This window comes from Varroa destructor, unplaced genomic scaffold (genome assembly GCF_002443255.2).
Source record: "Varroa destructor unplaced genomic scaffold, Vdes_3.0 BEIS01000001.1, whole genome shotgun sequence".
In the NCBI taxonomy this organism is placed as follows: Eukaryota; Metazoa; Arthropoda; class Arachnida; order Mesostigmata; family Varroidae; genus Varroa; species Varroa destructor.
In genome coordinates, this window is record NW_019211454.1 from 76,122,206 (window position 1) to 76,149,574 (window position 27,369).

The 27,369-nt window shown below is 39.4% G+C and overlaps 1 protein-coding gene and 2 long non-coding RNA genes across 7 annotated transcripts; 2 read left to right on the forward strand and 1 right to left on the reverse strand.

Moving 5' to 3' along the window:
* Positions 1-407: 407 nt before the first annotated feature.
* Positions 408-25,781, forward strand: LOC111246313 (uncharacterized; the record flags this gene model as incomplete). The annotated part of the gene is given in 5 exon segments (XM_022795735.2): positions 408-595; positions 14,958-15,216; positions 16,289-19,516; positions 20,840-20,903; positions 25,559-25,781. Coding segments are annotated over 3 exon segments (1,260 nt in total), but the record flags the coding sequence as incomplete, so codon positions are not given.
* Positions 906-21,050, reverse strand: LOC147759110 (uncharacterized). 2 transcript variants are annotated; one of them, XR_015319433.1, is made up of 2 exons: positions 20,970-21,050; positions 906-3,536 (listed from the first exon to the last, which is right to left on the reverse strand). It is a non-coding gene; the product is annotated as an uncharacterized LOC147759110 (long non-coding RNA). The 2 variants fall into 2 exon arrangements; XR_015319432.1 differs by lacking the exon at positions 20,970-21,050 and adding an exon at positions 7,273-7,589.
* LOC111242930 (uncharacterized) lies at positions 5,158-14,948 on the forward strand. Of its 4 annotated transcripts, none has more exons than XR_002670211.2 (4): positions 5,158-6,914; positions 7,048-7,117; positions 10,951-11,098; positions 12,010-14,948. It is a non-coding gene; the product is annotated as an uncharacterized LOC111242930 (long non-coding RNA). The 4 variants fall into 4 exon arrangements; XR_015319428.1 differs by having other exon boundaries at positions 7,051-7,117; XR_015319429.1 differs by lacking the exons at positions 5,158-6,914; positions 7,048-7,117 and adding an exon at positions 9,252-9,938 and having other exon boundaries at positions 12,016-12,540.
* Positions 25,782-27,369: the final 1,588 nt, after the last annotated feature.

The window sequence follows — 27,369 nt, forward strand, 5'->3', positions numbered from 1 at the left end:
ACTTTGCTCTGTATTCTCAGATAAAACGATACCATCAACGATAAAGGCAAATTAGAAAAATGCGCGAGGCTAAAGTCGAGACCACCTCATGGAAAGGAGACTTCGGGTATCAAAGAAATTGTCTTACACAATCTGCACATCTGTAGTTGGCTATGTTATACTGAAAAGAAACAAGGTGATAGATTATTTAACAATTCAGTTTTGTATATGAGTACAGAATCTGGCGTTCATTGTATCGCGGATATATAAACAGCAAAAGCAAGCTGTGCAATAAAACGAAAAATCTAAATAAATAAAAATATAAATTTCATGATAATAACGCTTACGTAATATAGAAATGTCTCTGTATGATTATTTAATATACTGTAAGTTATATTAAATGCGAATTTTTACGCTATTATTTATAGACAGTTGGCTGTACTGGAACGACATTAGCTCATCGTCGCAATGTATCTTTTACTTATACATCGGATATCCGTGACTACGAAGGGAGTGCATACCATATCACCTGCGAATACGACCATACCAGTCGAGATTTGGTTATCCAACTCAATCACGATGGATCTGAAGCTCTTAAGATGCTGCGCTATCAATGGTTAGTCTAATAGTTCAGTGAAGTGCCATGTTGCATGGGTACGTACTACATTATCGACAAACACGTACTATACAGATTATTTTCCCAATGTATTAATCATTTTTATAGATTCATTTAACAATTTCTCATCCGTACGTGTATCGCTACATATTGAAACTAGGCGTTCTTCATTATTTTCGCTTTTTTTTTGCACAGATTGTGATTTAATTAGTAAGAGAAACGATTTTCACGAACTATTTATCAACCTACAACAAGTCTTTGGCGGTGTTTGAAAGTATATATCATTCTGTATTAATTGAAGTTTTCGGGGTTCGGGTGTTCCCTTTATTGTTAAAATCGCATCTTTATTTATCGATACACAGGTCAGTACGATCGCAAGTCACGTTCCCAAGTCAGTGAAGAGAGCAGTGAGGTCCATTGTAAATCTCGAGCCAGAGCTATGCGTTTGTTCTATATAGATGACGGTTCTCCGGGCCTAAAATACGATGCATTTTATGCTAGGCTCTGTAACTAATAATATGTATAGTACTCGTTGTTGGCGGGACTTGAAACAGGGACCGCTGGTCTGTTTTATCCGGGATTCTTTTAGCCGCGAATGAACCGGAAAGTTTAGCGCGGGTGTATGTATCTTGCAAGCCACTTCATCAGTTGAGCCATGGCAGAATTATAACAGAAAGCATCATTTTTCCATTCCTAAAGGACATATGACAATTTGTGGGTATGCCATTCTACTTTTCGACTCGGACCGATACTTGTTGTCGGGCAATAAATAACCACAAGCGCACAAGTAACCGTTTTTCAGTTAATCGGCCTACATTTAGGTTTCGAAAATATAACGCAAAGACGGGCCATGACTTAATAGGTCAACATTTACGCGCCGTTATAGCCCTATAAAGTGTTTTTGCCGCACGAAAGCGAACTGCAGCTACGCACGCGCTTCCATTGATTGAAATATGCCTACCGTGTACTACTTGTAAACTGTACAGTTTCATGTAATTCCAGCCTCAACCAGAACTCATATTACGATAAGACACAAGGAACTTTACATTTTGATGTAAGTGGATCGGAAGGCTTGGAGTTTGTTAGCTCTATGATATCGCAAAATCTGGGTAATTGCTTTTAGGAATGAAGGATGGTTTGATAATTTTCAGTGATCTATCGACTATTAAATATTGGCACGCAGTAACGATGACGTTGCTGGGTCTTCGTCATGTAATCTTTAGACCAGCAGAGAACTGAGAACGAAAATTCTTTAAGAATATCACGAACTTTTTCGCGTAGGATACTCAGTTAAGCATTTTGACTGATATAGCTACTTTGGACCAGTGATTAGACCGAAAGGTCATAAGATTCATGAAATCTTTTTTTTTTAATGTTCAGTGATTCGGTAAAAAACCGAAATTTTGGATATTTGTAGCTAGATTTCCTATATTATTACAGTAACCCTATTTGAAACTATTTTTAATTTGACACTTCAGATTTGTTACTGAAGCCCAATTGCAGTTTACAGAAACTGCAATTTATTTTATATATTTAATTTTTTTTATAAAAGAAAAGGTGCTATTTTCTTTCTAGAGAACCAACTGTCAACACTATGTGCTAACTCCAAGCCTCCTCGGTAAGATCTCACTACAGGTCTTCTTGCACTTGTTCTTCAGTTGCACTAGAATTGCTTCACGTTATTGGAGAGAAGGCGCTATCAGGTCCTCCTAGCTGTTACTAAGTCCGATTATTTTATATCAGTAGTTGTCTTCTTTCCGTTTAGCTCGTCGGTGTTCCGAATAGTGCTTCTTCTTCCTGTTCTTTTTCTATTCCAGCTCGTTTTCCTTTGCGCCAGCTTGTTCACCGCTTTAAATGATACCGGTGATCACATATTCCATGCGGCATCACTGTAAGCTTCTACAAGCCATTTTCTATTGGATCTTCCGCTGAACACTGGAAGACGGTGGGTGTTGCATTGTGGATTACGCCTGCTGTATATAATCCATCCTTGGCGCTTCAAGCCTTTTTACCGTGTATAAATGTTTTTTAAAACACACGCGTCCAGTTAATAATTTTTTTGATGATGAGGCCATAATTTGTTTAAGTGTTTGGTTAAATTAGGCCTCATTCATTGTTGCGCCGGTGTCTCGTCATGTTTTGTCGGTGAGGTTACTTCTTTTGGGAAGTTCTTCGCTGCGGTGCTTTACTTCTGCTATTACTGACCCACACTTTACTCTCTCGCTTCTTGCTTGGGATCGTTCTTCAACCTGTTTCTCTTCTTGACAGGTGCATTAGTCATACGGTGCAAATACTGAATATGTTTACGAGGTTTGGTTATATATGCGCTTGCCACCACCTGTATTGCTGTAAACCTTTACATTTTCAAGGGTTTCGTTATCGCAGTAGGTCTCTGCATAGGCGTCGCGTAATGCACAATCGACTCGACTACTTTGTTAAGAGTCTCTTTTTTCTTCCTGTGGATTTTTATTAGGCTTTTCGAGGCTTTCCCAGCAACTCTGCGGATATGGAAATTACCTTTGAGGAGCCCTTTGGAGCACTTGAATGATCATCAATCTATAAAGGGAGCCTTTTCCCGCCCATTGCGTTTATTGTTAGCTCACACTTCAGAAAATTGAATATCATCATGGTACATACATAGATAAAACCGCACACTATTTTCTTCATGTTTTATATAAAACCATGTTGATAGTGCTTTCGATAGACCGATCTTAATGAAATACAAAAGCATTCTTCTCCCTTCCGATTTCGCTGACAGTTTTCTACCTGTTTGACGTCTTCAAAAGCATTTCCAGTCGCGTCCAGTAGACAAGACGTTCCGTGATATGTAGAGATTTTCCTGCTTTCTTTACAAGACAGAAAACTACCCGTGTACATTCTGAGGGACACCTTTCCTTCTGTGGTATCTTGTTCAACTTACGGTTGAAGACTTCAGGATTTTCTAGAAAGAAAAGATTTTGATCCTGTTAATTAATAGTCCCGTTAATTAATAGCTTTGATCACCTTAGTTTCTTTTTGAGAGCCAAGAAAAACCGTTTTGTCCTTTATTTTGATCACTAGATTAGGACCTTGGAAACAGCCTGATGATAGTTACTCTACCAACGAATAAGGCTGCGCTGGCCATGGCTTTCTCGGGCAACACATCACTACCTAATGAAGTTCATGCTCAATGCATTCTTTACGTTGGAAGCGTCGCTACGTGACGCGACGTCTTCCCCCACCGATATTCCAAGAAAGCGTTTTGGACTCTCTGGCTCATTGCTGCGTGCAACAGGCTTCTCCTATGCAGTCCGTGGTTGGATGTGGTCTCCTGTATTGCAAAGTAATTATTTTGCCGAGTTTTCTTGGCCACCGTGTGGCCTGTTGCCGCTCTTTGTAAATCAATAGGAAGTTGTGTAACCAGGGCTGCCATCAACAAATTGCAATAAATCAAATATGATATTTTTTTTCAAGAAGTGACTTTAGCAAAGGTGCATGGTGGCATAATCTTTGTACAGCGTTTATGCAATAATTACTTTATATGATTTTTTAATATTTAAAACATAATTACATATTCTATTGATATGTAATTATGTTTTATTTATTAAATGTAATGTGACAAGCCTCCGTTAGGAGCATCTATGATAAGTATGTACACCTTAGTGTCAAGCCTCCTATATTTTGTCAGAAGTAAAACTTACGCAGAGCCCTACAGCGTTGTTTATGGAGTTATTATTAACATATTACATAATCCATTCAGCTTTAGCTGTTTAGACGGGCGCTTTATTCTAACCATTCATGACATAATTAGAATGTAGACTAAAATGGTCTGTAGTAGCCGCATAGACGGCTCTGCGCTACCACAAAATACTGAAACAGGTACGACGTTATGACGTTTCATCGATATTACATTTTTGTCATGCGCTGAGTAAACTAGTATTGCGTGCGCTCAAGAGCTTCGGTGTAAATGGGGTGGTTAGGGCGCACAACACAGTGTGCACGGTTTAATTGAAGTAAACTTTCGAAATTTATGTCAAAAGAAATAGGTATCAAATCCAGTATTTTCTGGAATCAAATCTCAAATTAGAGCAGTGGACTGGATGCAGATGTTTGAATCCTGTGTGGCTGTTTTTTTTTGTCACCTTTGTGTAGTACATATACAAGCTGCATAAATGATCATGTAGCGCTAAAGTCCTGCAGTCGAAGTCACAGTCAGGCAGTAGTCAGCTCTCGCCTAGATCACGCGCATCAAGAGACGTCATGTCGCTTGTGGTAATCCATTATAATACATAAACTGTGGTAGTACGTGTGTATGGCATATCAAACTTCGACATCTCGGTTCGGTCTCTTCCAGAGTACCTTATGGCACTAGTCAGAAAGAAAACAGGGTCGATTTGCGCTATTTCCTGTGCATGTTCATGGATGGGTTGTACGTAGGCTGTTGTTTCTAGTCAGTGAAACCTCTTTTGCAAATATCTCAAAAAAGCATTTAACAAAGGTGACAAGCTTGGCGATTTTTAGCAGTAACATGCAGTTCAAGAATGTTCGCTAGGAACATGGACTTAACATGATCCAGTGAAAAGTTAGTTGATTATTAGATACTCCCAGATTAGTAGACAGATCAGCCTGCCTGCCTGCTTGCCCTACAATAGCCCAGGACATCTGTGAGTTTAGTGAAATCTCACTGGATAGTCGTGGCCGATCCAGACCTTCGAAAAAGATTTCTCATTATCCAAATTGATTCAACGATGTGTCAACAGCGCAGCTTCCGCTATGACCAACGCTCGAAGACTTTTGAACCAGGCCCTGGTTGCACTGAAAACAAAGACCATGCCTAGGAACAGCAACTCCAAATCTCGTAGTCAGTCGCGAGTACGCCCTTAGAGCAGAGGTCAGAACAGATTTGTAAAAAACGCTAGAAATCATTCAGAATTGTGGCGGCACCTTCACATTGACGGACCTAAATCACGGCATCCAATCGACTCAGAAAGGTCTTGCCAACCAGTCCATTTTGACTTTCCAGGATTTTACTCCGTGTACTGCCTTGCGAAGAATGAAGAAGGCCATGGGCGCGCCAGTAGTGGAGTCTCAGTGTTTTACATTAGAATGCTGTGGACTTAATCATGCAGAGGACAACATCATAGCTTTATGTGACCCTAAAATACGACTTGTAGCGGCGTATGTACGACCAAATAACAAGATGTGCACTTTGATTTTGGTAGAGAATATTGTTGACAGCCTACAGGTCGTATCCGTTTACCTCGAATCAAACGTTAGCCCTTTGAAACACACTAAATAATTATTGCTGAGTAGGTAACCTTGGCAAGGTACTGACGTTTGCCGATCTTGCAGGAAGTTCTGTCGTACGTAACAAAAGCTAGTAGGCGTAAAGTCAATTATGTTGACAAGAAACATTTTCTCTGGGTTAGACCTTGAGGTTCTCTTCGAGAGTGGGATTCGAAGAAACTCCTAGAACGGAACCTTATTAACTTTTCCCAGATTGACATTGAGGTTTATGCGTATCATCCCGTCGACATCCTGCAATGTTCGGTTCACCCAGCTCGCCCTAGTAGACACCAATCGTGGCTCGATTACAATTTCCTACGCTTTTCGTACCCAAAATGCATCTGAGCTACATCACAACCACCAGCAGGACTACCAATCATAATGTTCGAAGCAATCTGCTGGAGGATCTAGGCCGCCCAACGCAAGAGATATTTACAAAAACAGGAAGCTATTTTCGTAAAACAGGCCAAGCATCAGCCATATAAATGAATAGGTGCCAACAACCTACGTTGTATTCCGCCGTTTCCTCGGTGCTCATCGACCACTTCGTTGGATGGTTCTTATTTAGTGACACCGTGCCTTAAGGAGTCTCACCGCGCAGCGCATCGACCGCAAAGCAAGTCGACAACGGGTAAACCCGAAAGACTAAGCCAGGAATTCTCCGTTTTGGAAGGTACTTAAGCGCTCAAAGGACTACATTTAAAAACGAACGTAGGACCGGAGAGTATTCAGAATGAATACTTAAGGCCGCCATGGTAATGGCACGGCACTGGACGGCTTTGTTCAACGTATATATTCCTTTTGGACTGATTTCTTCTAATTGGCTGGATGCAACGCTTTTCGTTATCCCAAAAGACAAAGGCGACCCAAGCTGACAAACTTCGTGGCGCGAGATCGTAAGAAAAAGCGTCTGCTATAATCTTTTCCTATACGTGCCGGTAAAAAAAAATAAACGTGTTCCTGAAAGGTATGAGTGACTCAAGGAGCAACACAGATCTAGGAGAGAGCGTTCAACCGAAACAGCAAGATCCTACCTGCCAGTGTCAAACGAATCGTAAGTAGACCTCGACAACGTATTTACGCAATATTTATAAACTTCAAAGCTGCCTTCAACTCCGTACTAAAAAATATTGTGTTAATCATCCTCGCCGACTTTGGAATTCCCATGAATATGCTCATCTTGTTAGCAGCGATACTCCAGAAGAACAGGTTTACAGATGACGATGGAAGTACTACCAGCGTTCTTCCTGATCACAGGTATGGCTCAACTACGGAACTGATAACTTAAACCCTCTATTTTTCTCAGTTTTGCTTAAGGATCTTCCGAACAGGTTATACAGGTCCGGAAATATGAGGTTTTCCTATATGCTGACAATTTAGTTCTTTACGAAGGCAGTCGCTTTCATATGTACCATGCCATAACGAGGTTATATTCCGTCCTCTCCAAATTGAGGTTGACTATCAACTAAAATTGAGGCTATGAAAGTCGGACCAGGTGGCAGGGTTATAGCTCATGAGACACTGTATTTCTTAGGCCGACTCCTGCTATACGGTAAGCGATTCATTTATCCAGGGTTGTTGACCTTGTATAATGGCCGAAGTGTCTCCGAGCATATTACAGAAAGATCGAGGAAACCCTTTATACCTCTGACATCAATACATAATCCCTGCCTGTTGTCTCCCTCAGCCATTTGGTGACTTTTCAATCTGCGGCCGCTCGCAGGGTGAGGTTCATCTGGAATAATCTCACAGTAAAGAGCCCAGATCGTTAGAACTGAATAAAGGCCTCGTTCTTCAAAAGAGCCTTGGAGTTGTCTACCTAGTGGCGGCGCCATTGTTTGCTGAGGACGTGCATTACCGTTTCCACCTATCGTAAATTTCATTAATCCAAAAAACTTTGGTAAGAGGGGATCGAAAATTAGCGAAAATCAATCCGTATTTCATTCAGCCGGGGGTATGATGGACGAGATCTAGATGAGTTTGACTGGTTTACCAGACATACGGTGACACACCAATACAGTAGACGGTTTTCACCATCGCCTATGAAGCACACAGGAGTACATGAATCTAATTAACACTGTGTTTACATTAAGTGTAGGAAGATCTGTACCACACTTCCTCCTGCTCACATGTTCAGTTGCAATAACTAACCGAATAAGGAAAGCAATAATGTGTAATGTAGAAAGCAATTACTGGTTGATTTTAAATAATTAATCCCATGAAACCTAACCCAATCATTCACTTGGTGATTTTAGCTCATAAACCCATTATATTAGGATAGCATTTAAAACCTGGCATGCTTAATACGTTAGGTTGATAAAAATATATAGTATCTGGAATGGTAAGTTCTGAAGTGCTGAAGGGAAACCAATTGTTCGGACACCTTTAGTGCACGTAATATAGTGCACTTCGGTTTTCAGTGTTTTTATTATTCAAATAAACTTATTGGCTGGTGCAATCAATAGATAACTAGCTCCTTCTGCGCCATTGTTAATAGACGTCGATGCTGCAAGTTCATACACTAAAGTTATTCTAAGTATAAGTCAAAAAAAATATTGCAGTCGTTTGATACGAGTGTCAAGCATACGTCGCCTGCTTCGTATAATACGAGTATATCATCTACCATTTACCCACTAGACAACTAAAACAACGTGCTCAAAAAGCGTGTGCTCGAAATGGGTTGCATGCCATATTATTTAAAAAAAATTTTCAGAAGACAGTTCGTTGCTGATTTTGGCTATGTTCCGAGTTTTCTGCGATCACTAAAAAATCCGGAATCTATTTTGTTACTCGTTGGGCGATTGCTGTTTAGTACTGGAAAGCCATGAGTCACCGGTTGCACAATCTAATTTTTCGTTCAATTACGGTTTCCTTTCAGTAACTCCCCAGATAACGCGCTTATTATTATTACTGTATTATTATATATAATCGACCAGTCAAGAACATTTAGTTCACCACAATAAGGATATCTATGATCAGTATTATTACGCCTGCTCGGTGTTCGTTTGAGTGGAACAGACGCTTCATATCGCTGTCGTTTATCAAAGAAAATCGACAGCAAGACGTAACGAGCAGTTGTACGAAAGTAATGCGGAATGAGGCGCTTGGCCAGACTCGAATCACTCGGTAGATCCGTCCGTGAATCTGGCTTAAGCGTCCGGCAATTCGTCGTTGCCAACGAACAGTTTTAAAAGTGGCCGCGCGTTGCAGTTTGTTGCTTCTCGCCACCGTCATTTTATCGATAAGGTATTGACTTTGTATTCACCCAATGAACCGTTTGTCCTTAGGTGCATGCAGTACTAGCGACATCATAGCACGACTTACTACTGCCTACTTAGTCTACCAATTATCGGGGGTACTCGTACAAAAGATGTACGCACGGAATGTCTCGTGCCGACTTAGACACAGCTGCGGAACAACGGGCTGGACCGAATAAATTGTCCACTCGTTTCGTCTGGTTGTCGGCGCCCGCTATGCTAAACTCGCGTTCTATCTAGGGCTGTCAGTTAGGCTAAAGTCTGTCTTGATGATCGGCTGTCTTTGTGACTGCTGCCTCGACCATTGTCCTGATTTATAATTACGTATCGAGTTACGTACTTGCTTTTTGATACTTCTTGCCCTGCGCTGTAGCTGCCTTTAAATTAGATAATTCACTATCAAATCCGTTTCCATTGATCAACTGGTCCCGACGCGCTTAATTTTCGAATTCAAAAGGGATGCTTGACGGCAGCACCGTCTGCAATTCCGTTTGAAAAATAGGAGCGTATACTTGCAGTTCAACTCCAAGACCCTTTAACGCACAGGACATAGTTTGTGTGTAAGTCATCAAGCATCGAAGATGTTTGCCATCCTTTCCGAAACGAGCAGCTAGGACTCGTTTTCTTTCAAACTTAATTAGCTCGTTATCATTTAATTTGTTAAGTGCAACACTATAACCCGCAACTCTGCGCCAGCCTTTGGAAGCACCGCTCCATCAAGGCGATTAGTTTGGCTATATCAGAAGCTGTCAACCGCTACACGACCCATGCGTTGAACTTGGATTGGAACAAACGAAGGAACCTCTGCTTTCGAGCGAATGGTAAGCTGGATAGGCATGGATGAGCCTGTATGCAACACGCGTCCAATCCAGCATGGCTGACGATTCGTAGTTCAGTATGACGATTTCCGTTGCTTTGGGGAGAGCCCTCGGAGATTTGTTACACAGACAGCTATGCGAGGTTCTCACGATGTTACATTTGTTTCTTGTTGGATGTTGTGCAAGCGATCGGATAATTATGTTACTGTTGCTGTTTAAGGTTTTTAATCTTTTAGCTTTTAGTTTAAATCTTTTAGCCGGGACACCATAACAGTTACCGGCAAGTCTTGTACAGAATCGTTTACTTTCAATAAACGCAAACCGAATGTAATCGGTTTCAGAAGTATCTACTATTGAGATAGGCCTCACACAGATGCCTCATTACACAATTAGTGTTCTTATCCGAACGAGACGACAAAGGAACAGCCATTATGTCAGAGCTCAGCGCCCTTCGTTGAGGGCGTAGCGCTAGCAGTATTGAACAAAAACAGTTTGTGGCCACAGTTTATTAAAAGCGCTATAAAAACAGCCCACAAGGTAGGGACTGCGACAGAAGAGCGGGGTACGGTATACTGAAAACTGGGTTTGGAAGTCAGCTTTTGGGTTAGATAAAGTCTCAGAGGTGGCGTGCATAGGCCGGGCTTAACCTCACATAGTATAGTATATTTCAAATAGCAGCATACATGCAGTGTGAACATAGTGGAAGTATTGAATAATTGTTAAGCAACGTTACTGCGACAGGATTAGCATATAAGCGTAACATAGTGGAACAGCTTAATTTGAACGATCGTAGTGGGGGGATCACTGAGACAAGGCGGAAAGTCTACCTATTGACCAAAGTAGAATAACTGCAGTTGAATTAATCGAGAAATCACTAGATCTATTTCGAAATTTGAGAAATGGAATAATTGAAATGGTAAAGCAGCAACTTGAACGAACCAATTGACTAATGTGGTAATGGTGGTGTGTAATTTAACTATTATCTATAATAGATTGGATATGTTTATGTCAACAGGCTGACGAGATAACTCCGGCAAGACAGCAGGGATGTTTTTGTTATTCTAAATGAGAATGGGGATCTCAGTTATATCTTGAGATACGTAATATCGAATCACGGATTTTTTACAAGGAAAAAAATGCCATCACCGGGACAGGAAAAAAAAGTAAGTTAGCTCAGTACTGCAACGAGATTACAGAAGCATTTTATTTATTTAAATATTGGGATTACTGCAAGAGCGACACAACTCTGGTGCAAGAGAGGCTAAAAACAATTTCTGCGAAATGCATTTAATTGTATCGGTATGCTTACATGTTACCTCGTCAATAAACAGGTTGAAATCAACAAATCGAAAAGGATTACAAAAAAAAAGTATCAAGATAATTTCGTATGTACATAATAAATAGCCCCTTTACGGCACAGAGTTTTTTTTACAAAAAAATTGAATTCTTGTTTAAATAAAAACCATCGCCTGAAGGAAACGGTACTAGCCGTTAAAGCTGAAAAGTATGAGAACTATTATTGACAATATTTTAGCTAAGATTACGCCCACTGTGAGAGAATTTTACAAAGTGCACCATGGATTGCGCAATAGTGTACCATGTTCTTCAGCTTTCCCTGATTTAAAATTATGCTTATAATCATTACCGAATCACGTTAATTGAGCGACCGTATTATCAACAAAATTTGAATAAGCAAAAAAAATATTAATTAGTTAGAAGTTTTTTTTTAATTCATGGGAGAATCTCGTGAGCGCATTTACAGTTTGCGAGCATTTTTCAGCGACGTCCTTTTAGAGGACAAACGTTATTGAAAACTGGAACGATCGAAGAGGAGTGGTTCCTGAAGGCGCCATAACATTCTAATAATGCTATCTGTATAATGCTAAAACTTGATCTTGGATCATAGGACTGGAAAAACAATAGTCCAAAAAACAATTGTCGGGCGCTTTCGTGCGATGGGAACTTAACCTCGTTTTGTAGGTGGCAATAGGACTAGCCTAACTGGCAAGCAATCCGTCGTTCTTTCTTTCGAACAAGGACAGAGCGAAAGGTGGTATTAAAGAAACTTGATCAGTTACAGGACGAGAGGTGCTACAACAGAAAATTACTCATTGACGGGGAGTATTCTGTACACGAATGAATCAACCGTAGAACGAAACTACCTTAAGGTCAATGTGTCATCGGGGGGCTGCGGAGGAACAAGACTGTCGTATGGCTTCACGCCAAGGGAAGTTCCCTTGGTGTGGAGTGGAATGAGCTCCTCCTGAATAAGTGGAAGATTAATGAGAAGGTGCGAAGTCATCAAAATGGAGCCACTATAGATTTCAGCTTGTGTCATTGACAAGGCTTCATGTGTACCCAAAGTTCTTAAAATAATACTTTTAAAGCAACTGCTCAAGGTCTTGTAAAATAAAGAAGTGACATGTCAGCCTATGACAACTTCGGCTCGCACTAGACAACGTTTTAAGTGTCACAAATGATTTTGACGCGGCTAGGGTTAAAAACAGGCAGGTCCTCGCACTTTTTTTAACCTGAAGAAGCGTAAAATTCCTTAGACCATCTTGCCTTGAGAATAATATTGGTTGAGCTCTTAAATATATACATATATAACATATATATAATTAATAGGTTCCACAAATGTATAACAACGTATTTTTATGATCGCAAATTAAGTTAGAAATGTGGTGGAGCGCAAAGCAAATGAGTGGGTTGATAATGAAGAGTTTCTTTGGAAGAAGTGTCGTTCCCAGTCCTGTTGGTGATGTCTATTGCAGGTGTGGGCAAAGCAACGATATGAAGTCTTAGGCTTTCACAAAACCCTAATGATGAAGCACTGTAGAAAAAACTAGCTGGGAGGAATAACCGTTTTGCACGGAGCATTAATGTCCATAGTTGAGAAATTAGTAGAATAAGGTGTGAAGGTAAAGCCGCACAAAAGGAAGTTCCATATAAAGTAAGGCTAGAAGGTCAACCTTAGTATCTAGAGATTAGCAATGCATGGACCGAATCAACAATTTTTTTTCGTGTTTCGATTAAATATAACGGAATACAATACCGTGTAATCGGGACGCGAGACGCTACTTTTGTTTATTTACTATCTGCGAAACCACATGCAAAATATCACCTTGTATTACTGTATGTACAACAGAGCCATGTTGTTATGCCTCTGTTGTATTGTATTGTAAATTGATTACGAATTTGCGAGAAATTTAACAGGTAAGAATTGTGTATCTTGATGTAGCGGGATAGCTTTAGGCCTAAGTTGTCATTATTATGAACTCAGTTTTTAGTTAGCTTGTTGCCATGTCTGCTAAAGTACGTAGAAAGCGCCGACTGACAAGGCACCTTAACTGACTAAATCGATTCAACTACAAAGCGTTAAAGCAACTGTATGGGGTTGTCGAAAAACTCAATAAGCTCCCAGAGTGTCACTTCTGGCAAACTACTAAGAGCTACCCATGAATCTGACACACGCAGAAACTGACGCATACCGCTTAAACGATGGCTGAAGTAGTATAATGGCTAGAACCAAAAGTTTGACAGCTGCAGAACTAACTGCCACCTAGAAAGTTTTGCTGACAATCGATTGCTCAATTTCAATTGATGACCCCCTCGAGCTAAAGGCGATAGTATTTTCTAAATTGACTAAACATAAATCTATGAGATGAGCTAACAACTAACAGAGACAGCAATGCGGCCTTGGCCCAAGGAGAGACCTTGGCGGTAATAAAGGTGTGTACACGTAAACATGTTCGCTTTTTGGCGGTTCGTGAAAAAGGGCAACTATGGTCCATTGATTAAAAAACTAAAATCAGCAAATTATATGCAATGTATAGAATAACGGTGCCGGAGATGTGTAGTTTAGTGAGTACAAAATTATATCAGCGAATGCGGCTTTCTCGCGAACGTAAACTGACATTGTAATTATTACGTGAACACGAATAGCTAGTCCAGATTGACGAGTACTTTCCCGTTTTACATTGATTTGGCCATCGCTTCGCTGCTGTTATTGAGACAGCATAAAGGTAGACTAGATCGCTAAGAAAACACGAATGAAAGTCATAACTGTAGTGGTCTAAGGCTTGGACTGAAATATACAGAGTTTCTAGTTAAGCTTGTCAAGCAAAATAACAATTGCAACAAAGAAAAAAACGTGACGGAGAGATAGAAATCTATAAAAGTGCAAGTATATATGATGAGCTAGCTATAAAAGTAAAGGAAGTGTAAGATCTTCTAGTGTGAGATCTTTTGAATGTATTAAGAGTTAAAAGAACAGACGGTATCGTTTCAAGCAAGATATGAGATTATCCATTTTTAATTTCGAATCGTTCTTAATACTTTACTGAGTGATTACAAGTTACCGTATTTAAAAACTCAACGGAATTACCGTATGATATTTCTAAATTAAAGTATAGGAAAATATGCAGAACAGCTGTTTATATAGGCGCTAAAAGTGTAGAATTTTAACCAAGTTTCAGAAACAATATTATTTTATATATATATAGAAAAACTACTATATAGAGTGCCTCTCTTACGTGCGGTAACACATTAAATATACTAAATCTATGTTACACATGACCAATGTATACATTACAATTATTACATCGAATGTGAAATACGTCTGGCTCAATATTAGCCTGTTTGTACTATAAAATATTTAAGCAAAGGGAACATTTGCAACAATCTCCAATCTGACACTGTTTTTAACATTATATGTTAATGTATACTTCCGTGGCACGAGGCCTATTTACCTGTACTTTAAAAAATCAACTTGAATTATACGAACGCTATCTAGCAGTCCTAGATATATATCGCTTATTATAAGTTCAACGTATATGTCCCGATGAGCGGGTTTGAAGTTAATACAAAATACTTTTTTTATATAAAAGGCCTATCGTAACGGAAAACATTCTAATTTTTATTTGGAGGCCGAAATCTAAACATGCATTAAGAATATCAATTTTCTAATCCAAATTGCTTTTTGTATTGTATGAAATTACACCCAATAAACGTGGGGGTTAGGAATACAGAACAAGCCTCACAACAAGACAATGCCGGACGATCGGCCGGAGGTATGACGTCGGTGGATGAATCGTACCATTTCAAGAATAACGGTAGCAAACGTGTGACGTTAAGCGGGGTGCCCCCATACACTCGCGTATCAATTGGTTTAGTACCTAATCCCGAGCATGAGCAAGGAGGCAAATATTGGATCTACATCGGAAGTACCTGTTGGACTGGTTCGAAAATCGGCAAACCATCTAAAGTACATATTCTTCCGGTAAGATTGTAAACCATAGATATATGCTCACAGAAATGCATCTAAGCGTTATGTAACTTTTACACAAATTTCAGTGTTTAGCTCTCTGGAATAAATCAATGTTATTCTCATTGAGCTTTATCACTCTTCGGATGCCTGACTACTGGATCTGAGACAGCTTGTGCACTTTCGTCTACGCAGAAAACGGATAAGAGCTGTACAAAGCCCATTTCCTGTTTACCATTTGTAGGTGACACAGCGCACTCATTTGCAAACACCAAACGCCGCTTATGTTAAACTGGAAAAATCCACAACATGACAAATGCTGTTCACGTATTTTTAAAGGATTGGACGAGGAGAAGAGATTTCTTCGAAACACATCAGAATCATAAATTTGCAATACCTCCACCAATTCTAAGAAGCTAGCTCGTCTTAAAATACAATGGATGTATCAGGGAGTCACATTAATTGATACTTTGGAATATAAAATCAATTCTTTATATCCTCTTGATTATTTTTCACAAAACATGTAAATAGATCGTTCATCGAGATACCGTTGTCCTGTGTGTCGGTGCATTAAGAACTTAACTTTCTATTCTGTCGAGGTTGTGAAAGCTTGCGTGCACCACGAGGTATTCCATTGATTACAAAGAAACAGTCGATAGTTTGTGTTAAATTTAGACTGACTTTTCCAGCGCTTCTTTTCACAAGATCATCGAATTTATTGCTCTTATAGAGAATTGTACCCATTTCTCGTTGTCGTGATTGCTGTCACTGCCTCTAATGTAGTCCAGGTCCTTGGAACAAGCACTCTACAATCACAGCATTCCCCTGATGACCTGTTGTCCGTCGTGGATGTCATTCTGAATTATTCGAGTACGCTTGGTGAACCAGCATATTCGCCGATCAATGAATTTCAGTTAAACGCTCTTAGAATTATGTTGGATTATATATCGAAATAAAATTTTTGAGTATAAATGAAACCTCACCACTCGGATAACACAGTTAAAACGAGCTAATTGTTATTATTAATATTTTAGTAAGAAGCCGTGATGTTCTATTTAACAGCTGCATTCAATTAATCTATTTACAGACTTCAGCGTTTACACATCCTCTTGTTGAATGGTCCGCGCCACTTAGCCCGAACGGACCAATTGACGGATATGATTTTAGCTGGTGCGTTATGCCAACTGAGGAAAAGGTGAAGAGATCTACTAGAGACGTATCCTTGACACAGAAATCGAAGAACAGCAACAGCAGCAGCGTTTCTATAGCAAGTGAACAAGGACAGTCAATTGGCCAGCATAATGCACAATATCAATCAGGCCAGAATGGGCAGGGAAGTCATTCCCGACGGACACAATCTGGTCAGGGGGGGCAGTCTTCGAAAGCAGGTCTTCGCCAGGGAACAATTAAAGGAAACAACAGCCACAGTGGGAACACGCACAATCAAAGTCCTTCGTTAAATGAAAGGGCGGTTTTGACCCGAGGTCAAGGTCAACAGGTTTCGCAATCCCCTCACAATAGTAGTCAAGGAAAAACAGACAAAGTTTCTGCGCTTAATATAGACAATAATTCAGGTGGTATGAAAACAACAATAATATCGACAGTTTCAAGTACGGTCACAACGGCTACCAGGGCCTTGCCGCCGCCGCCGACGACGACGACCCCAAAACCGGAGGCAAAATGCGCAACGAAGGATATTCCCGTTAACCCAGCCAATGTAGATGTATTTAAGGGGTATAAAGCGGTTATTGAAGACTACGATCCCACAGCTACATATCGTGTATGTATACGAGCTTACAATTGGAAGGGCACTGATAAGGTTCATTCGGATGAAGAATGTCATATGCGTTCCGAAAGAGCCCATTTCGAACGGGAGTATTTCGAAATGTGTCCACAGTGATTTATAAACGTTGCATTACTGTAAACTCGATCTATTCCACTCAGATCAGAGTGCCTAAAAAAATGTACTCAGTTGCAGCTGAGACTTAATTACTTTAAACGAATAAGCTGATTCATTTAGTTATGACAAACCTATTATGAATATCGAGAAGAGTATACGAAGTAAGCCTTCTACTTATTTGTAAAGACATAATTAAGAATAAAAGATTTGTTTTAACTCTGAGTTCGTTTTTTTCCAACTTTAAAGGCTATTTTTGTCCACTCTGGACTTATTCTTCGTATATTCCCCGTTATGTTGTTAGCTAATTTTCTGTAATACAGCATAACTGTTGTACTTAAATTGTCATGATTACCATCATTTAGCTTGCCTTAGCCAAAATAACGTTGTTGTTATTTGTTGTCGAGAGTTGATGTCAAAGTATATGCTCTTTAGACATTACATTGTGATCGCCTCTATTAACTTCCACTCAAGAAGTCATTAGGTAAAGCTTTCATTTGGTAAATATCTAAATCTTTCATTTTTGGCGCAGTCTGCATATATGGAATAATTCAGTACTTATACTTTAATCTCAAACGGGTACAATTTTTAAATGATTACCCGTTTGAGATTAACTTTTGCTTAGAGCCGATACTATACGATAATGAGTGATTGCATTCAACACCTAAACGAACTGAGAGTGAGAAGCCGTCGGAATTAAGCTTATTATTTCTTTACTTACTTTCACTTGTTACGTGTACGTTTCTCGCTTAATTTATATCATCTGGGTGGAGAAAGCTACTCACTCAGGAGTATCATGAGTAAGTTATCTCAATCCGTTGTTTCAAACAGTACCTGTATGCAAACAACCAATTTACTCTCGAAAAGCTTATAGCATTTCTTGTTGTCCATGAAGTAAAATTTATATACATAGTATTGTATTCAGATATCAGCCGTTTCATGCAGCTCTATTTTTTAAGGGAAAGTATGCTGAGATTTAGTAGATTGCAACGAAATTCTACCCTCTCTACAAACCCCTTGCTCACGTAATGAGATGTATTTAAAATGGGGTGCTGAGTAAAAGCGACTTATATTAGGTAGAAGGCCAATATGATTATTGTGAAATCATCTTCCACAAATTGATTGAATTGTTTTTGGGAAAAACAAGACTAGATATAAACGACTTGATACTTTTATCAATTACGGCGAAGTTTGTGAGTGTCTGTACTGCATAATAATTTTAAGTGAACTTGAAACTTTCTGCTACCGCAGTTTCCAGGAGAGCATATCGTATGTCACTACCATTGGTTTGCATACACATGAAGACAGATAATGCAAAGACAGAAAAGCAAGTGGCGACACAACTTTTAAGAGTGTCTCCACGTCATACAGGATTAATGGTAACAGCGAGCTTTGAACGCGATGCCTACTGCCAAGGTGGATGAAAGAACACCGCCTACAGAACGCTACCATAAAAATGGGACCGTAGCGATCTCACAGGCTACAAAGCGTCTAAGGAGCAATCGTGTGCATGAAAAGCCCGTTAGGATGAAAAAGGAGATCAACTACCCCGGGATTACTGTGGCTACGAGCAAAGCACATGTTAAATGTATGACTGGAAAACGTTAAGATACGCCTCCAATTTGACAGGGCTTATACCGTGAATAGGTGGCCTAAATAAAAGCACCAGACGCCTGCTAGCTGCTCTGGTGGTTTCACTTGTATGTTTGGTCCCAAGGCAATGCAGCACGAAGGAGCATGCAGCGTCGTACTGTAATCGCCACTAGGCGAGACTGTGACGAGCGACTTCAAAACAGTGTCCGAGGGAGCCCTGCTAATCCTTGACAGGATACAATTTTGAGATTACTTTGCATAGAGCTTGGTAATAATGGACAAAGTATTTGACAACACAGAATCGGGCGTTTGTGGAGCGATAAGGTCGTTAAGCTTTAAGTGGGAACAGATGAAAAGGTGGACGCGCTTTCCTTAGCCCTTCGAGTGATCTGACCAACCTTTTAAGAAGCGTATTTACCACGTGACACAAGTATTTACAGGTTGTGGTCAGTTCCAGCCCTAAATGGTCATACCATGTACTGCTTCAGACCGCGCAAAAAAAATCCTGCGAAAGGAAGCCAATTGAACATCTGTGAAGAATGTGATCGGACGCATGACCTAATCCGGAAAGGAGTAAAAAAAGACTTTTTAAAGGGATGATAAGACGGTAACAGGAAATCGACAAAGAGAGAATAAGTTCGTTGTGAATTTACCTGGAACCAGGCAGCCAGGTTGTCTGAGAAGAACGACTCATTTCCCCCTCGGGGTCCTCGAAGTTAGATGTGTAATAGTGCCAAGCCTCATAAAGAAGACGAGAAGTTGCGGTTTAGCGGGTATTAGCTTAGCTAGCAGCTAAGCTTTCATCTATCCCAGAAAAACTATTGAGTGAGTCGCACACTCAGGCCTTTTTTTATGTAATAACTCTGGGTGTACTGGTTATGCGTAAATGCATTCGGCCATATCTCTGAATTCTTTTAAGGGTAGACGATTTTTTGATCATAACGTTTACAAAAATTCAAAGGCTCCACGGCTGCAGAGTATAAACATTCTGCGCTCGAATATATCGTAGTGGTAATGCAACCTCCTATCATGTTGCAAACGCTTCGAAACAGCGTGTTGCAAAAAAAATATGTTTAGATTTTAATCAATTAAGCTGTTCTACCGCTATAAGTACGTTACATAAAATAAAAGAAGCATATAATAAGGTAGGTTTCTCGTTAATAATAACAATAATGTAGCTTTTTAAGTATTATTGTTTTAACTCACTTTTTTGCAGTCAAATTTCCCAGGAACGAAATTTCTACACTTTGATCGGAACAAGGTAGGTAGTATTTTCTTAGTAACTGAAAATCACTCCAGGTTTTGCGATACCGATTAATCTGATAGATACGGTGAGGTGGTACAGAGTAAAACCCAAAAAGGAAGGATCAGACCTTCAAAGACGCAAATAATAATAATCCTTACTCAATTTCACTAGCTTGTATTAACATTTTCTTCATATGGAAGCTTGAAATCTTTTACTCGAATACTGATAATTCTAGCATAATAATAATGACAAGTAATTCATCGTAATCTCGTCATAACTGTACCGCGTGAGGAGAAAATTTGAGTTAATGAACACAGCAGCTGGTTCCATGTTCGCGGACAAAACGATAGAGATCTATGACGCACTCATGGCATACAAGTACACCTTTATTAGTAGACAGGCAAGTAAATTAAAAAGCAGTTCAGACTTCCCGAAACCATGCGGCAAATCCATGAGAAAGTACGAAGGAAGATAATAGATATCATTCGAGATTTTTACTTGATGGGTTTGGAGTGAAAATGGTATGCAGAACATGTGGTTTCTGTTAAATGGTCTAGAATTGTGGCTGGGAAAACCAGTTACATTTTTCTTTATGTAATGCTTTTGCGACGTTTAGCAGACTATCTCTTTATCCGCTTGCTTGATCTAATTGAGCTTTTAGCGATCTTGTTTACAGGAAATTACTTCATCTATCTCCTCGTGCATGCTCTAAAAAATCAACATTTAGACTCAATCGACTGTTTAATCAAACCAACAGAGCAGGCAACATAGTGACGCTCGATTTTTATTTGAGGAAATATTTTCTCGTTTCTGCTGTAAAATATTTTTTTACATGTACGAGTTTCAGGAATTTGTTTTTTGTGACAGTCGCTTTCTGACTCCTTTCCAACGGGTTCTTTCAGTTAAAGTGTACCGTTTGTTTGGGGCGCTTCATAAGCTACAGGGATGCTACGCCCAACGCGTAAGGTAAGTATATCGAAGTGTATCTATGGCGCCAGAAATTGTAAAAAATTGAAAAAGAAAGTGGCTCACTTGTATCCAGGCAGTTAGGTTGTGTGAAATTAACTTGATGGATGTCAAAGGGTTGTTTTGCGTGTATGGCCTAAAGTAGTTCCTGTAGTTTGTAGCAAATCGTGTGAACGCAATCAAATTAATTTTACGGCTTATCAGAGGCTTAATTTTACGACAGTTCATTTTAGTACCTATTCAGTTGTTCCACATCGCTCGTATAAGCTAATCCGTGAAAGGTCGCTGAATCAAAATCTGTCATAGAAGGAACAGCTGAGAGAGTTGAGTTAGAAATAACAGAAAAGCGTGTCAACTGCTATTTATATGCGAGTGTATCCCGTATTCTCCCGAAATGATGGCATCACAGCATAGCTCGTTAACTTTCGATTCTAATTATTCACTGTTACACTTTATTATTCCCAAGAAAACACCGATTAGAATTTGGTGTTCTTAACGGTGTTATGTGTAAACGGTAAATTTCGCGTCACATCTTCCGCCTGTGTGACATAGAGGCTCGACCTTCATCTTAAGATCTACCGTACAGCGAGGCATACAAACTTCACCCTTTACCCAGTGCGGTTTTGTTTCAATACTGGTTAAATCATAAAAAGGGGACGTCTCTTTTCAAGCAACGCAACGGTGCCAAAATAATTATATTTTTTGTTGTTCTTCCGACTTTATCATTTTCTTAAAGTATTTCGTATTATCACCCCCTTTCTTCCCTTATTCGATATAGAGTTACTTGTTACTATTGATTTTTTGCGTCAAGTATAAGAATACACAATAACTGCAATGTATGTACGCAACTATTACGTAGAGTTTGTTTCCTGTCGACAAATTTGTTTAGAGACTTGATTCAATTACTACACTTTTCAAACTAAATGTTAGAAAACAATTCATATTTGAAAAATGCTTGTAGCAGGTTACCAGGTTAGGCGCAAGATACCTACGAAAAAGCGCCACCGTAAGTCTCTTCCTATATGTGTAGACAAGCGATAAAAGAGTAGATTTTCCAGTTTGTTACAATAGATCACTACAGTTCAGAATAACGTTTGTTTTTTGTAAAAATTTATTACCGAAACCGGGAGTCGAATGCAGTAGAACCACGCTAGTGTCGCACATACGAAAGACAATTGTCATTGATGAAGCTAAGGCTGAGGCGATTGATCAAAAACTTCTAAAAGATTGACGCATTCACAGATAAAGTGAGGCTAGGAAGGTTACAGACGAACGTACGAGTCGTAACATCGGTGTAGTGCGGAGCAGTGTGCATGTTGATCCAAAACTTCGACACGACGTCGTAATTAATAACTAGGCCTATCGATATAATTTGAAGCGAGTCCTTCTTAGGGTATTGGATGCGAGCAACTTTTGGTTTCAACAACATGGAGCAACTTACCACGCGGAAACAATGAATTTAAAACAATTTTCGCAGACCGACTAATCGAAATGCGTGACAGTGGTATCGAATGCCCGCTTAGGTCCTGCTGTTTGAGTTCGCCCAGTTTTTTCCTTTTTTTTTTAGGTCTACATGAAGGACAGTGTACATCAAGCAGCACTGAAAACAAACCACGGCCTATGTGAAGTGATTCAGCAAATCGATGTTGAACTGTGCAAAGCCGTGACTCTACATCTCTCGAAATGTACCGAGATATGAAAGTGGCTTCTGCGAGGACGTTTGACCCATACTATTTTTCACGTCTCATTCAAATTAAACCTCTGGGTTACGCTAACGTAGAAATAGGAACAAGCGGCAGAACCCGCTTTTGCTTTTACTTTTTGAGGCATTGAAATACAATAGTGCTTTTTAACGCAGCTTACACGTCTCCTCTAAGACTTCCAATGTATTCTCAAGGTCGGGGGTGTTTTGCTGAATAGTCTTTGTTTACGCTTATTTGTTTTTCATCCAGCCATCGGACTCTGTTATGTTCCTTTGGATAAGAGGGCTCGATTCTACAATTTTGATCGCTGTAATCGTGCCGGTTATTATGCATAAACTTTACCTCGTTCGTTTTGCGTTGACCGTCTTTATAGAGCTTTCATGAGCCTAGTCACTTTCTTAATAAATTCTCTCGCCTCATCCATAAAAGGCGCTGTTCTAAGCAAGTTAACAATTATTTACCTTTTAGCTCTTTCTAAACATGCGTAAGTTCCGACTCTCCTATTGGTTTATAACAAGCTACGAGCGTCTTACCTTTCTGGTGATTTTTTACGTACACAGCTGTTTATTTCTGCCATAGAACTTTTAGAAAGAATCCACGATTTCAGATCGTATCCTGCGATTTTGAAGATCCAAGGTTCCATTTAACATAGGATGTTTTTACCTGTAGAGTCGCTAATGATTTCCTGTAACAATCATTTGCAACGTAGTCGTTGGCGTGGAGTTTTACACGACTAAATTTTAATTTTAAACAGCAAGGAGTCATTAGCGAAAACTCCGCCATTTTTAGTACATTAAACTAATGTAGCGTTAATTATAGGATGATAAAATAAATCAACGACAACGTTTAAAATAATTTAAACAGCGGCAACTCCATGACATCGCATGACATTGGTATGGTTGTTAATCGTGTTTCTCTACGAACCCGCTGCTCGCACTTAATAGCTTGAATCGTCTGCTAGATCGTTTTTCCAATAAAAAATTTGACTGATTTACATTTACTTTATAGCGAATTGCTTAAGAACGACGGTGATGTTAACATTTTTGACCTCTTTCAGTTAACATTTATAAAAAGACGAGGCTAAAGACCTTTTTAGTGAAAAATCAAGAACGCGATAAAATCTTTAACAATCCTAGAACTAGCCGAGACACTCAGAACAAAAATAATAATTTTTATCATTCGGCAAGCGTAGCGGATTTACCTAAAAATGAATGCCGTAGTAACTGAACAAGCCAAGTTCAGCAAGCTTTTTTTGAAAAAAACACAAGGTGAAAATGCAACAACGATAGACAATATTTTTTGATAGTACATAAGAGGAATAGCATATAGAAACGTGTCAGCGATAAAGATAGTCGTGGAAGTAATCCATAGTAAACTTATAGTCCTCTATCGAAAACAAATGTGCGATATGGGCTCAATTAATGCTCTTTGTGGTAGGATTTAGTAAGCTGTGCTTAAAATGAGCGTAGCATTGGCCGTTCACGCCGAAAGTGGACTTGTGCTCGTCGTCCCCTATCCCTCGTAGAGGATCTGGTGCTGTAGTTGACCAGTTGTATTACCTAAGCTTCATGGCGCGAGCCATGAAGCTTAGGTAATACAATATAAAAATAAAGACATAGCACACAGTCGTTGTCGTATTCTAACAAAAAGATATCTGGCTCGCTTAGTTGGCCTAAAACATGTTTCGATCTTGACTAGGAATGTTTGTGAAAAGCAAGTAACTGGCATGCAAAGGTAGTGTGTATAAGTTCATTAGTAACGAGCTGCATAAAAATTATTTCCACGGGTGGGTCTCACAAACAGCGTTAAGATAAATATGCTACGTGCACAATGAATGTACAAGATCAACTTCTGCGATCTACAAAAAGCCGCGATAGATCAGTTACAGCAGACTTACTGGCAACACATGGTCCTATGTGTTTCCCTGAAGGTTCAACAAATATAACGCCGTTATCGTCAGTGATTTCAAATGCGCCTCACAAACCCTATCTGTCGTTGTTTCAGACTTCGTCCACCGTGCCAAAGTGCAAACCTCAAAGAGTAATTAATTCTATGCGCTAAATTCGGTATTTAATGGAAATAAATATGCTCGCCTTCAATGTCAGCCGCTGGAAGAACGAAACAATTAATGTGAGCACCAGCAAATTCGAAATGAGCAGGTCACCGTTCAAATACATAAAAGCAGATGAATAAGGAAAGTTGTTTGTAAGGCCCCCCCCCCCCTGCCAGGAGTATGGAAAAAAAAAGATAAACATTCATCCTTTACCTTCCGCTGAACGTTTTCCTAAAAGCACATTAAATAAAATCAACACGCAAGGAGACCCTGTGTGCGAAAGTTGTGACTTAGTTCGCATACTCGATAACTGTAATAAATTCGGATGTGTAGATAGAAGAAAAAAATAAGCACAGTCACCCATATAGGAGAGAATGTGATCTCATCTCTTATTATCTAAGTTGAAATACGGTTATAGGCAGCCATAGTCTTTTAGAATAAATATGACACAGAATTCGGGACTGAACTAATTCGAATGTTGAAGTTATGACACGAAATTTTGTTGTTCAAAATATACGTCAGGTCTGCAATGTCAGACCTGAACACCTTTGTTCTAAACATCTATTTGAAAAATGAAGTTAGAAAAGGCATCGGAAGATACGAGTGATTCGAATAACTTTTACATTGCATTTTTTTTGCTAGTGACAAAAAAGCCTTGAAAGTCACGTGAAGCCGCCAAGCTTTATTGCATTTAAATGCTAGACCGGAGAATCAAGCAGAAAAAACAAAGCTGTCATAATACTAAACGTCTAAGTTATCTAACTCAGACGCGTGATTTCAAATAACTTTTTTTACGTTACGGCACAACGTAGAGAGGACCAGCCTCTCTACGTTATGCCGTTGCTACAGGTTTATTGCAGGTAGAAAAATTCTTATTATACATTGGTTGTGTGCTTCAGGTCCAGTTTAATTCGTGCCTTACGAACACAGTACCGCGCGCCGTGGAAGCACTGTGCTTAACTTAACTGCTGTGATATTGGCAAATGTCGTAGTCGTGGAAAAGGAAAACCTCTCTACAATTAAAATGATACTGGCTTATTCAGCATAAGGTTGATTACCGATCATATTCTCATACCTGTAATCTCTAAAATAAATGAGCACAATACCCCTGTCGTGTTTGAAGGTTCAAAGTATTGGTTGTAAAAGGCCAGGCGTTCATTTAGGTAGCTAAAATATGGCCGCATCTGTCGAGGTAAATAACAACAAAGCACGTTGTCCATCAAGGTCTACCGATTAGTAGCCTTAAGCTAAATAAAGCTTGGCCTATTAAAAAATAATCATAAATAAAAATTATTACTTCGATGTAGCCGGACGATAGAGACGATAGGAGATGATAGTTCTAGGAGAGACGCTTACCATCTTGTGAACGCTGTAAATGACCTGTTAGATATAGATTTTTGTTAGATAAGTGGATCCGTCGTGCATGGGTGGTTTTGCAAGGGAATATATTTATCCGTCTACCGCATGTCCGTGGTAAGAGCAGCTTGAAGGGTCAATAATGCTTGTTATTTCGCAATAAGCTACTCAGGATCGACTTCCTTTCAATGATGACGCTAAATGAAGCGTCACGAATATCAACTGCTGCTAGATTAGTGTATTGTAACATTTTCAATACTGAAATCTCATTGCGCCTATATATTGTTTTCAAGCTAAACTAGGCCAATTTACTCGCCACAAAAATGTCTGCCTTATCCATTTTTATTTCAACTCGCTTGTGAAGAACACAGTAAAAGGAATGTGTATAAAAGGTGACTGCATAGGGTGCGTCGAAGGTTAGTCTCCTATTTCTTTCGGATCGGAAAACAAAGGTTCGAGGTTCTGTGCACGTCTTTACTCTCAGGTTAGCTTAGCCCCCGAGGCTTTATTTTGTGTTATTTGTGAAAAACAAGCTCAGCCAAACTTTTTCTCAGAAACCGCTCGATATGTTTTGCGTAGTTTTAAAAAATAATTCAGAATTAATTTTGTTTTTGGTGCCGTTTAATCTATATTGTCCTTCACATAGTTCCACAGGAAAAACTTGCTTATTGATTGAAGTTGTAGGAGAGTATGTATATTACTCCACATTACAGTCCGGATGAATTGGCTTTAGTTTATTTACTAATGAGCCCTTTTATTCAAATTTCTTCGTCAGTCGCCTCAGTGTTACTTCCGTCAACGGGAAAGTTCTGTGCGACGCTTGCGAAGTATAACTGTAGTAGACTTCCTATTACGATAATTTTTACAACAAACTAAAACTATTCAGCATTCCGTCATTTCTATACGCAAACGCTACATGTTTATCGCTAGTCCAACAGACATGGGGGAGATGAACAAGGCAGAACGCAGACATTTGGTACTCTCTATAGAAACAGCTTCCTATTTTATATTTAAACCTATGTAAAAAGTAAGTAAATAAAAACTGCCAGTAGCCGGCCGGACGTCTTCTAGTAGTATCGATTTTTTTAGCTATTTCGTTTTTTAGATATTGATGAAAACTCTGATTTTTTTCACCGCATGTCTTATTGCTTAGATCGCCTAATTTCAAAAGAAAATACTTATTCCCAAAATTCGCGGGCAGAAGATATTTCAGTTTCTTAACCATAATTACCACAAAGTATATTGGAGCTTTTAATAAAGCTATGTTTAGTAGCTTTTCGAAGCGATGTTTGAATAAGCGTTGGAAAGTTAAATGGAAAATCGTTGGTGCTGTTCTCCTGGAATAGGTGATACA